Here is a 12999-nt window from a genome sequence, read left to right as displayed (position 1 = left end):
AGAATTATCATTGATAAGAACGCTTTATATTTTATGATTTATCAGATGCCTTTCTTCTCTTCCTGTGTCTCCCTCTTTCAGTGTTCAAGAACCCAATATGCAAGGTGTACAGATTTCAAACCGTGGACAGCAAGTGGATGCTGGTGCGTGAACAAATGGAGGAGTGCACCTTGTCGTTTAGCATCCCCAAACAGCTGCTCTCATTGTATATTCAGGAGGACATGAGCAGGTAAGTCACTCTCAAATGTTACCGTTGATCCTCTGGATGTGACTGCCAGCTCTCCTGTTGCGTCAGAAAGCTAATTTCCTTGTTTGTGGATTCATCAACTTAACCAGTCAATGGAAAACAATCCAAAGTTTAAAGTAAACTCCAACCAGGTGTTGCCTCATTATGTGTACAGTAGGAGGGTGTGTGTGTGTGTGTTTGGTTTCTAAACAGTCACTCCCGACCCAGTTCACTGATGTAAATGATAGTTTAAAAGTTCCGCCTGTATTTGAAGAGGGGTGAATTATTCAGATCTGTTTAACACTTCAAAAGAGGCTCCTATGCCGATGAATCCAGAGAATGATGAACATCTTCTCTTTCAAACACTCGCTCATAAAGCTCTGTAGGAAGGCCCCTTACACATCCTGTCACCGGTGGTTAATCAGCCGAAATATTTAGTTTATACGACTTAAAGGAACTAAACTGTATATGAGATCTGGAGGATGAATCAATAGCAGCAAACAGCTCTCTGCTATGTTAGATATAGTTGAGTGATGGTGTTCTGAGCAGTGAATGAAGTCACACATGCATGTGAGTGATGTCCTTTCTGAAATTGTTGGCTCTTTCCACCTTTATAAGAATGGTAAATGGAGTGTATTAAATATAGCACTTTATCCAGTCTTTACGACCCCTCAAAGTGCTTTACATATACTACAACTCTTTCACCCATTCATGCAGAGCAGTGCCACTTGCTCTGGAAGACTAGAGAGAGTGACCTGAAAAACACACGTTCCTCAAAAGAAATGTACTGTAGTCGTAGTGGTTTGCTAGCCTTGATCCAAACATTATATTAAAATGCTACTCAATATAGCTACCATGTATTTGACTTGACATTTCTGGTAATTAGCGTTATCAGTTTGGCTAGCAACCTAAGAAATTACACTACATTTCTTTGGGTCACGCGGTAGATATCAGATATAGTTCCTTATTAAGGGTAATGCCTCAGTAATGTTACTAAAATGACTCAATCATAATTCAATATTCCAACTAAAAACATATACATCCTGTCCCTTGCTAAGTGTACTCCCCCTGTAACTTTGTTTCGTTGTTTATCTCGTTGTGGGGAAGAAAGAAAAGAAGGTTAATATTACAATTCCATGAAGCTGGGGACAGCGAGAAGCTATTTTATCAGAAAAGGATTATAGATAAGGTTGCAAGATGAAATGTAGTTGAAAGACACCAGAGAAATACAGTAAATGGTGCCTCTGTTAAGAGCGCAGCCAAAGAAACTCATGAGGGGAAGTCAGTAGATTGCCTTTTTCCCATCTTTGTGGAGGAGATTGTTGTCTCCTTTTTGTTCCAAGACTCCACCAGTTTTGAAAACCGGCAAAACCAAGTGGCCTAAAATCATTATTTTTCTTTTTGAATAATAACTTCGGGGACACATATCCTACTGCATCAGAACAGGATGGGACTCAAGGACATAACTGCAATTAATGTGCAGCCCAGTGGATAGTGTGTGAGAATAAGTCCAGGTTAAGACAGGGACGGAGGGAGGTGATGTTTCACCAATCCCTGAGTGTGAACCCGTAATTAGACCCCGACCGCGCTCGCTTCCTACCGACGCGACCAGTGTTTGTCAAGGCGTATCATTCCTCAACTGGCCTGTTGTCCGTGGCAACCCCCCCTTCACCCATTCAACACAGAGACATCCACACAAACCACACTTTACTCGTTTAAATACAAAGAGAAGACACAATAAGATGCAATCAGGGATTGTGATGAACTTCGTAGTCGTGGGAGGAGAGTTTGATTTGTAATCACAGTTTGCACCTTAAGGGTCACGCGGAGTTCAATGCCACATTCACACACACACACACACACAAAGGAACAATCACACAGCTTGTATTGACTAATTGACGAGCAGAGATGTGTTATCAGTGCCTCTACCAGGCTACCTGTTCACTTTCCCAGACCATGGTTCCCACATTAGATTAGATATACTCCTTTTTGTCCCATATTAGTAAATGTGCAGCAGTTTAATGGCCATTACCATTGCCAATTAAATATATTAAAATAAAAAGGTAAATATGAACAGTAAATGTATACATATCAACAGTAGAACATATATTTATCAAGGCATGTTTCCGTAGCACATTTCAACACAAAGCAATTAAAAGTGTTTTTTATTTCATTGTAAATGCAATAAGGTAATGTGAGCACAGTATGTCCAATTTGTTCAGGGTTATTGAAAGGTTGATTATTGTTAAGAAAATCAAACTCTAAAAGGCATTTCTAACCCTGATTTCTATTTTAATAAAAGATGAGCTCCTGTAAAAACTGATCACGACTAAATTTAGAAGACAATTATAGATTATTTATTAAATGACTTATCTTTTTAATACAGCTCCTGAACACACAGCAGGCTCCAAAGCGTGACTCCCATATACGATGTTTGTTTATTAACAGGGATGTGTACCGTATCTCCAGCTCGGTTAAGCATCTCTCATATAATCCTCTTTAAATGTTGTCTTTCTCCACGGTGCCTTTCCATTTAGCCGATCCTGTCAGCCCGCCTGACTGCGGCACTAGCTCTGGGTTTTTTAATGATTCAGTTAGTGCTGCGAAGTTGTGAGAGCAGCGGCGGATGGTGGGTGGCTTAGTTTGCTTCACCACTCCGAGATAATCTTGGATGTTTCTTCCTTGTGTTTGTGCGCTTTGATGTTTACAGTCATGTTTTAATCTAAGTCTGCGCACACTGAGGTGGATGATTTCCCGTCTCTCCTCCAGCGAAGATGCTATGACTCCTCTTGTGTGTGCACGTGTGTGTGGTAAGATAATGAATGCACGTGTAGTAAAGTGTCAGTGTGTGGGTGTCGATTAAACCCCATTCATTACGAGCTGTCTGCTTTCTCATTAGTGGAAAAAAAATCCTGTCCGTTCTTTGCTTGTTAATAAATACGTACTGTGATTGTATGTCAAGTTGTCAACTGAAGATCATACAGGCGACATTTTGACATCGGGCTTCACTGTTTCCAATCGTTCTCTACGTCCAGGATCAGTATTAATGACTGCTTGTTGGATGGGTCTGCTTTTGTTTTGTTTTTTCATTGCAAGCTGCAGGGTTGTGAACAAAGGGGTTGCTTTTCAGTCTTCTCACGCAGATTTTATCGCTCCACGCACACAAAGCCCTCTGTGATTAAACTTAACAGGCACTATAACGCACCATGAAATAAATATGCCCGCATGACAGGCCTCTGCTCTTTATGAAATGTATTTGTTGCCTCAGTCGTCTGTTCAAGTCAATTTGAGCATATTGTTCTCCTTGATATTTATCCATCGCTATATTCTCCCTGCATCATGTTTTAGTCAAAATGAATGATTAGAATATATCAGCCATGTGTCTGTGAATTAAATCCCAATCATTATTGTTAAGAAACGTTTCATTCTCATTAGCCTAACTCCCTTTCTTCCTTCTTCTCATCTTTCAATTATTTTTGTAAATTAATTTATATTTCTATTTGAATCTACTTATTAAATATCTCTTCAGTCTTCTCAAGTCAAGTGTTGCAAACAGAATGCAATTATTTGGGGGTTTTCTAGAAAAATATAGTATGACGTCACTTCCAGTCAAAATTACAGCCCGCCCCCTTTCCAGCCAAAATGAGTATCAGAGCGAAGTGGAAAATAAAATGTTCTTTTTTTGAAGCTGCTGAGTCATATATTGCACCTCAAACAACAACAAAGTACAGAGTTACGGTTTCTTTACTTCCTCTACAGAAAAAAGGACAATAATAGAAACGATCTGAAACACAGTTTCAGTGTAAGCCTGCTGCCTGCCACTCATCATCAGGCAGACCCACCGGACATCCATCCTTTATTTATTCGTAGCTCCGTAAAAACAAAGCTGTCTCTGCCGTCTGACTGTCTGACACGATTTTCATATTCTTTTGTAATTATACAGTTTTTGACGAACACAAATATTAATTTCTGGCATCACGCATTTTAGTAAAGTAGAAAGTAAGAAGGCGCCCCTGTTTTAGACGAAACCTTATTATATATTTAATGAATGTATATCCATCAGACACTCATCATGCATTACATATAAAAAACAAACCAGCCATACAGTACTGTATAGAATGTGAAAATGGATCATTTCTTGTATGAATTCAGTAAAACACAATAATGTTTACTGACAAGTAGTTTGAAACGTACAAGGAATTTTCTGTGGTGTTTGAATGGAATAAAGAATAAATATTTGTAGTGGGAATTAAAATACGCAGTTTGGACAGGGGCCGTAATCCACCATCCCCTCAAACTATTGCACCAAGAAAATGAAATCACATAGTAAACTTGTAGATGGAATACTTTTCTCAAATGTCTGCCTTTAGAGGTAACAGGAAGAGACCTGATCCACGTTGTGACCTTTGTCACATACGTACAGCTAATCAGCCTACACAGACTCTTATCTCACCTTTCCCCAATCACACCTTCACGCTCTCCAGACAAAAGGCCTCTGATTAAGGAGGTGAGACTGTATCACTCTACCCTACATCCTTCAGCCTTATAACACTTATTTAGCAAGCAGATATTTTTCCCCATTATTTTAACCATTTTCTTTTATTCAAACTGGGATCATCCACCCTGACCTCCACTCGAAACTTCCCAAAACTAAATGAAAAATCTCTCAGGAGACAATAGTCTATGGCGGTGGCTGAGAGGCATAGTTAGAGGTTTTAGATCCATAGTGAAAATTGTGAATAGCATTAATAAAGGGAAATGTAAGGAAGAAGTACCATGTTTCAACTTATATGTAAACTAGATAAGTAAAGATCATAGACCCTTAAATGGCTATAGTGGCTCATTCATGGTGTTATGGGTCCCTTCAAGTGTTTATACATTTCTCTCTATTTGGGAAATCTTCTCAAAGCTGCCGTCCATTAGCTTGCATTTGTTTAAAAAATATATTTTGTATTAAATAAGTAGTTGTTTTGTATTCTCTCCAAAGATGGCAACCTCTTAACCATCTTGTAAATAAACAGGTGTATTCATCATTGATCTTTGTTTCGATCTCTTGATAATTCAGAGGGATTTCATGTACCACTTACACACCAAAAGCAGAAATGATGCTTTGTTTGAATAACCTTAAGTCACACGCCTGTGCCGCTGCCCATGGTACTGTAAGCTCCTTCGGCTCATGGTAATCTGGAGTGTACTTCCCCTTGTGAGGAAGCCCCCTGTCTATCTTCCGTTGCCATGAGCATAACTTACTTACAACCACCTGCAGAGCGTGTTGGCAGAATCGTGCAGCATGTAGCGCCTTTCTGCCTCAAGGTTGTTTCCAGCTGCAGGTTTGTTTAGAAGTACAAAGAGGCGAGGAATGAGGAAAGTGTTGTATGTGATGTAGAATTAGTTTTGCAGAGGGTTCAGTGTTTTTTTGAGCTGGGCTTGAAGATTATAAGGCAATGTTTGCTATATGAAGTAAGCTGATTGCACACTCTGCTGGAGTGTGTATGTTAAGAGTCAGTTTACCCAAATTGTAATAAATATTCTCAATTACCTCTAGTTGTTGCATCCAATGCAGATGATATTTGGCTAATTTGCCATATTTTAAGTATCCCACCCTGAGATTTCTGCTTTGCTCCTAAAGATTAGATGTAATTGGAATTCATTTGTGGTGTTTACTAGAGCCTGGCCAACACTGGGTTGTTGAGGTAGAAACTGATATTGACATAAAGTAAAACATCTGTTAGCAATGTTTATTCTTGTGTTGTGACCAATATACATACTATTCATCAAATTAAGAGGCCCTTTTCCTTCTGCAGTGTTTTTATGCATGTTAATTGCCCCCCCCCCCCCCCCCCCCCCCCCGCCTTAAACATGTCCATTTTCCTCCCTTTTTAAATTTCTGCAACACAGTGACATCACTTTGTAACACGCACTTCTATTTGCAATCACTCGCACACATGGGGCGGGACATCTATAAGCGGTTCAGCAATCACAATAGAGCACATGTCCCAGAAGAGGCACAAAATACAAATATGAACCTGAAAATGAGTATAACAGGGCTCCTTTGACAAGTGATCATTTAACATGTTAGTGCTCCCTCAAAGCCGGCTATGTGATCGAGATGCTGTTCCTGAATTAGCTTAATCCTTTTTGGCATAATATACTGTATTTGCAACGTCTTATTACTTACTAACTTCCCGCAAGGAAACATTGGGAAACTGAGTGAGTAACAACGATAAATAACTACCCCCTGTAGGAGAACGTGGGCTGTGAGCTTACAGGGTAATGCTAGGCCGGAGGTGGAGGTGGGGGTTTTGGAAATGCTAACAACAACAACAAAGGCAGCAGGCATGCACCCACAGAGTGAGCGGAGCAGGGACTGCTTAAACACAGCTCCATGATTAAAGAGAGACTGTGCCGTGTGAGTGTACCATCAGATTGGTCTGTCTAAACTTGCCTGCAGGCTTATATAAATAAAGATTATATCAGTCTAGCTCTAGTACCAATTGGGTGTAAAGAAATTACATTTAAAGTTTAAAACTACATAAGGATATGTGAGTGATTTGGCTGAAACCATTGAAAACACTGGGTCTGATCATCATTTTTGATACAAATGACCTTGATTTACTTTGTCTCTTTATCTCTGCTGCTATGTTGATTGCGCTCTGCTTTTTATTGAAATACTTCAAAGTAATCTAAAAATAACTTCCTTACCTGGAGGAGACCAGGAAATGGTCCGGCGTGGCCGTGAGCGCCTCATGTTTGTTGTAGTAGTTGAACTACAACAAAGAAATAACTACTGCATTATGCATTCAAGCAATTATTCCCAGTCTTAACAATAAGTCGAGCCAACAGGCGGGCAGCCTTTCATTTTAAGACATACATTATACAAAATGTATGATGTATAATCACTGAAAATTGGCCCAGTTATCATGAAAGCAATGCATATGACAGTGTTTGTTTTCCTCAATTACATATTGAACCTCCTCAACCTCTAATTTTCTATAATATCGCTGCAATTTACTTTTCAATGGATGCCTGAGGGCTAGTTCCTGAATGATATGTCCATCTGATGTCACTTGATGCAAATAATGAATCAACGAAAGAGGCCGTACATGGGCAAATTGGTCCCCCTTAACACACACAAACATGCACAACCCCTGTTATTTCCTAAAGAAAGAGCACATATGAATTTAGCCTTAGGCTTCAGAAACAGCTAGATAAGGGACAGCAGACAGATCACTCCAGTGACACCAGTAAAGACTGGATGGGTTTATTTTACACGTAAAGGTAGAAAAGGTGCGGGAGCAGGCAATGAATCTGACAGGGAAGATTGAATAAGTGAGCACAAGCTTTTAGCCTGAGGTTCAGTTTAGTTCAGACAGTATTCTGCATCTGTATTTTACCTCAATGTTCATCGTTGTTTTATACCCAACTATAAAACTTTGATCGGAACGAGTGTGGGAAGCATGCAGGTGACCTAACGTTAGATGTATCATTACTATAACACGTATTGCTTTTCCTCCCTTACATTGGATTGTTTTAAATCTTAGTGTGTTTTAAACACAGATAAGCTATGCATTAAAGCAAGATAACCCATGTTTGTGTACGTTACTGATGGTAGTCCTCACAGATGGTAGTCCTCACAGATGTGTGTTTCTCTGCAGGGTCCGGGACCTGAGGGAGCTGGGGGAGCTTTCTCCTCACTGGGACAACTTAAGAAAAGAGGTGATGACCCGATACGGAGGAATCATCAGCTCCTACCAGGAGACTTTGGCTGAGCTGGACAAGATTACTGGTATGACATTCACAATGTATCCACACATTTATTCACACACACATATTCAAGTCAAAGTAATAAAGCTCACCATCACAAATTTGTCTCCACTTAACAATCTGTATGCAACAACATCTGTCCCTTTTAGACAATAACTCCCTAAATAAATCTTTTTAATGTGGAAAAAAGGAATAAACCTCAGGAAGAGCAACTGAGGAAAGATTCCTGTCCAAAGAGGGAGAGACGTGAAATACGTGTTGTGTGTACAGAATATCTCAACACCATATAATACAATTATAGAGTAACCTAGTACATAAAGAAAAATGTCTCCTGTCACTGTAAGTACTTGAATGTAAACTAAAACATCTTGAGTTCCTGTAAAGGTTTAAATGCCACATAGTGTATAGAGTAGTACTATCTAATGTTGAAGTGGAGCACATGAGCGAGATTGGTGGATAAAACGGCGTATCTTACAAATCAACAAACTCTTTCTTGTTTCAGATAAATATGATATGCAATTTTTTTTTTTTTTACTAAAAGTTGATTGTAGTCAGAGTCGTCTCTCACTATAATGTACATTCCCTAAATTTAGAGACATTATACGAGTAAGTATAGGTGTACGGTGTATAATTTCCCTGAGTTCACCCAGTTACTCCATCATAGCTTAAAGAAACAACAGCAGCGTCCCGAGACCTGTGAAGTTGAGCCCCAAACAGAGAGGACAAGTCTGAGTCGAACGATAGATTCTGGGTGATTTGTGTCAAAGGAAAGCTTATTGCGAGGTTGTTTCATTTATCTACTGGCTGTCGAAGAGTTTCCATAGCAACAAAGGTTTCATCGGGGGCAATTGAAATGTGTTTGCACTTGTGTGTTTTGTTGGAACTAAACATTTGCAGTGCACATAAAAAAAAACTGTTTCAAATATGAGCTTATAAATATTATGTGCTCTGCTTGGTATGCAAATATTTCTGCACACTTTTCTGCAAATGTTTTACATAATAAATGTAATCCACGCAATTAGCTTTAATGTGAGCACGGAAAGTAATTAGGCTGGTTCTCGTTTGCTTCTGACACCAAACAAGGAAACATTGGACTTGTGATTGAGCCTCAGACTGCCAGTGAGATGCTTGTAATGTATTTAGAGACTTACTGCTGTGTTTAGTTTGATTACTCAAAAGTAGAAAACTAAATCCTAGGCACTAGCCCTGTTCAGGTGTCCGTACATTTTGTGTCTCTGCCCACAACAAAACATCTGAATGATCTCCAACTAAAATTATAATAGAGATTAAAAAACTGACATACAAAAGCTTACAGAGCATTCAGTGACTCTGGATTTGTTTCCTCTTCATTATCTATTCCTTTGCATAATTTAGTGTCCTATGTGCATATGGACATTATGGCTACTGATTAATTTTACTCTGATTTACTCTCATCTCCATAATGAGATATTTGTCTCTGCCGCTTTGCACTGCCCAGCTGATAAGAGATGATGGCCTCTAAGCCTTTGCACTGCCTGAGCTCTGAGGGGGAGGGGGGAGGCAGGGGGCGGTGGATAATGTGTCATTGGTCATTATAGTTCCTGACAAGTCTCTTGTGTGGCGCAGATGCTGCAATACACAAAAGAACGCCCTGCACAACTCACCACTCTATCCAGGCCTGCATTAATTCAGCAGGATGACGGACATCGCTAAAGAAGTTGGGGGGGGCGCGCCGCTGCAGATTAATTATTGATAAGCAATATCAATAAAAAAGGTGGTGAGTGGAGACAGTTTGAGGGTGAAGACCAGCGGGTGAGAAAAGACAGGGAAAAGGAATGAAAATATTGTTCATCAAAGTAATCAAAGCATTGAGCGACGTATTCCACACGAGACGTTAGTGTGTGGTTCATGATGTCATTTACACCGGTGGACGTGTCCCCACCATTTCTGGGATGTGGTTGATTTTTTGACCAACCCACAGCATAGAGGGTGAGGAAAATGTAATAATATTGTAATCGTTTGTAGCATTTAGAATATATAAAAACATTGAGTAAATACATATTACTAATAATGATATGTTGCACCGTCATTCACCGACTGCTACGTGGACACATGACAGAATATGTCAAAATATTTAGTTCATTTAATTTAATGAGATGATATGGCGATAAAAAAAAAAGGAGAAATAAAACCACGTGATTACAGTAAATGAAAAAGTAGAGTAAGATAAAATGAATAGAAACATCATAACAATAAAGCTTTCAAAAGGCATTTAAATTGAATATATACCGTACCCCTTAAAGAACACTTGATTTGTTCCAGCTTGAGAAAGAACGTCACACCGGTAACTTAAACACTTCTTAACATTTCTTCTAACTTCATTCTGATCCCCACATTACATTGCCTAAAATAGCATATGTTTAATACCATTAAAATGTCTTCTGAATAAACTGACAAAACTGAAGCCCTTTGTGAGGTTGTCTTAACTTGCATGTACTCACAAAGGGATCTACCAATGTGATGCTACTTCCCCAATGCCCAACATATAAAAAGTAAATGCAAGCAGGACGTCTTTTAAACTAATACACACATGTATCTATTATATAGTATTTAAGTAACCATTTAAAATGAATGGGAGGATGCACAATATATTGTGCTCCAACTGTTTAATTTCTACAGTTTTATGACTCAGTGCCAGCAAAAACCAAGGCCAGAGACATTATGTTTTCTGGTTGTGTATGTCAGTCACACTCTTGTAAATGCCTTTAGGAATTTGTTGGAATTGAAACAAACATCTCTTTCAACCCAAGGATGAACTTATGAGACTTTGGGGTCAATGTCCCTGTTATTTTTAACACTTTCTCACAAATGTCTACGAGGATAAAATGAAGAGTTGATCAGGTTTTAGTTTGCATGTTGCAATGAGGGTTGCTGTCCTTGACAAAGACTACATTTCCAAATTAGAAGCTGACGCATTTAGTTTAATGTTTATGAAGTCAGAAGGATTTTCATGCACAAAAAAAAGAATCATTGGTCCGTACGCTTTCATGGTGCAGATAAGGGCCTTTCTTATTTTTCAGTTTTTAACCTATTTTGTAAGAACAGCAGAGAAATAGAGAAAAAAGAGAAAGTCTTCGCCGGGATGTTGAGTTTGAGTCGCCATGTTCAGGTTCAGCACCCTCACTGATTTCGTTTTATACATTTTTAGCAAGAGCTGACCTCAGCTACTCTAATAACTGCTTTCCATTCATAAATTAATCATCCCTACTTTCATTGTTTACCAGCCGGCGAATTTAAGGCACCCACGTAATCCCTTTAGCTTTGTGTTTGTTGGACCTCCAGCACTGCCACTTCTTTGCACACAACTGTCAGTCACTCTTAAACTCCACTTGTGGGATGACTTCAGCTTAAAGCCTAAAGCCACACATTGTAGATTAAGGCTCACACCTTTCTTTCTCTCTTGAGTATCTGTATTCTTACAACAGTCTGTGTCCTCCAGGTGAGTGTGTCCAGACATTTTTCTCTTTTTCATTTAGCTACAGAAAACGGCCCTTAAAAGTAATGACCGCAATGTTGAAGGACATAAATTGAATCAAATTGGAAAAAAAGGAGAAGACATGAGTCACTCCTGCTTCTCTCTGAACCTCCTTCCCTCACAGCATGTTTCCAATCCTCCTCTATGTCTATATCATATCTAACTTTGGATTGATTAAAAAGTCCTGCTGTGCAGCCTGTGCCACAGGACCACAAAGATGATACCCTTAACCATGCTCCAGACCTACATTGGTCTGATAGCCCTAACTTACAAGACGCTCTTCTTGTAGTTTGTGATCTTAGGTTTCTGTTTCAACATGTCCTCAGGCACCCAGGCAGACATTTATAGCGCAGGATATATAGGTTGCTCATCTTCTAGGGGATTCAAAGGAGTACAGAAGAGGGGGTAAGAGCAAAGAAATGACAGGATGGATTGGAAGATGGTGGCCAGATGTTGGTCAGTATTGCTCGCTTGCAGCTCTTCTGTCAAATCGCCAGCCCACCTGGGCCAACAGATGGGGATCTGATATGGCTAATTCATCTAACCTACAACAGTCACTAGCTCGATTAGCCTGGTCCCTAGAGCTCGGTGCAGACACTGAGAGCCCAGTGAGCAGGGAGGACAGCTCAGCCATTGACTTGAATGTTGGCCTTTGGTAAAGCTCCTCCTAGCTAAGCGATGTGTCGATGTACGCTGCGGAGACTATGTGGGTGACGGCATTTGCACGAACAGCATGTAGGTCAAGAGTTCTTATAACCACACTGGCGGCTATAGATGGTAATGTCGGTCTGTCTACTGATGGGTCTCAAAAACCAGATGGATGGATGGTTCGAAAATATATTTAGCGACACATATTAAAGGTAACTTGAGGAACAAATCTAATGACCTTTGTGACCCTCTCGACAGTCCAGTTAGGGCCACAATTTCAATTTACCTATTTCCATGTAAGCTTGGTCACTGTTAGCATGTTTATCCTGCTGCTATTAGCATTTAGCTCAAAGCAGCACAGTTTACAGGTCTTAAAATGCTGCCAACATGGCTGTAGTCTCGTAGACATATGAAATCTGACCTCTGCCTCTGCTTGTGTCCCATCTGTGCCTCAAAAAAAGGCGTAAAACCCCTTTGAATCTGGCCATGTGGAGCTCATGTTGTTGTCTTCCCTGTATTAAGTCAACAGATTGTATATTTACTGGTTGAAAATGGCATCTGTTTACATTTGCACTGAGCAGCAAATCTGTTATCACCTTAGGAAGACGATATGATTGATTTTCAGTGATGGAAAATAATAATTCTAACATAGCTGTCGGCTCCAGCTGAGTCGTAACTTATTTCATTTCTGGGGTAACACATTTTAGCTTGAGTGGGTCAGCAGTATCAACATTAAATACAGTAATGGAGGCACAGTGTGTTTGTGTTCATGTTTGGCTAACCTGCCAAATGATGTTAAAAACGTGTGGCAGGTAACAGATTTTCTCATCTCGATTCTGTGTCAACA

At 39.7% G+C, this 12999-nt stretch overlaps 1 protein-coding gene across 8 annotated transcripts in view; it reads left to right on the top strand.

Moving 5' to 3' along the window:
- Nucleotides 1-12999, top strand: part of inpp4b (inositol polyphosphate-4-phosphatase type II B) — a 218774-nt gene that overhangs the window by 166095 nt on the left and 39680 nt on the right. For all 8 annotated transcript variants that reach the window (XM_063883246.1, XM_063883249.1, XM_063883245.1 and 5 more), the window contains 2 exons: nt 82-229; nt 7882-8012. In XM_063883246.1, coding sequence (XP_063739316.1) covers nt 82-229; nt 7882-8012 — 279 coding nt within the window. The remainder of the gene's footprint in view (nt 1-81; nt 230-7881; nt 8013-12999) is intronic.

Source organism: Eleginops maclovinus, chromosome 5 (assembly GCF_036324505.1).
Source record: "Eleginops maclovinus isolate JMC-PN-2008 ecotype Puerto Natales chromosome 5, JC_Emac_rtc_rv5, whole genome shotgun sequence".
NCBI lineage: Eukaryota > Metazoa > Chordata > Actinopteri > Perciformes > Eleginopidae > Eleginops > Eleginops maclovinus.
Note: the sequence above shows the minus strand (reverse complement) of the source record. Positions and strands in the feature narration are given on the sequence as shown.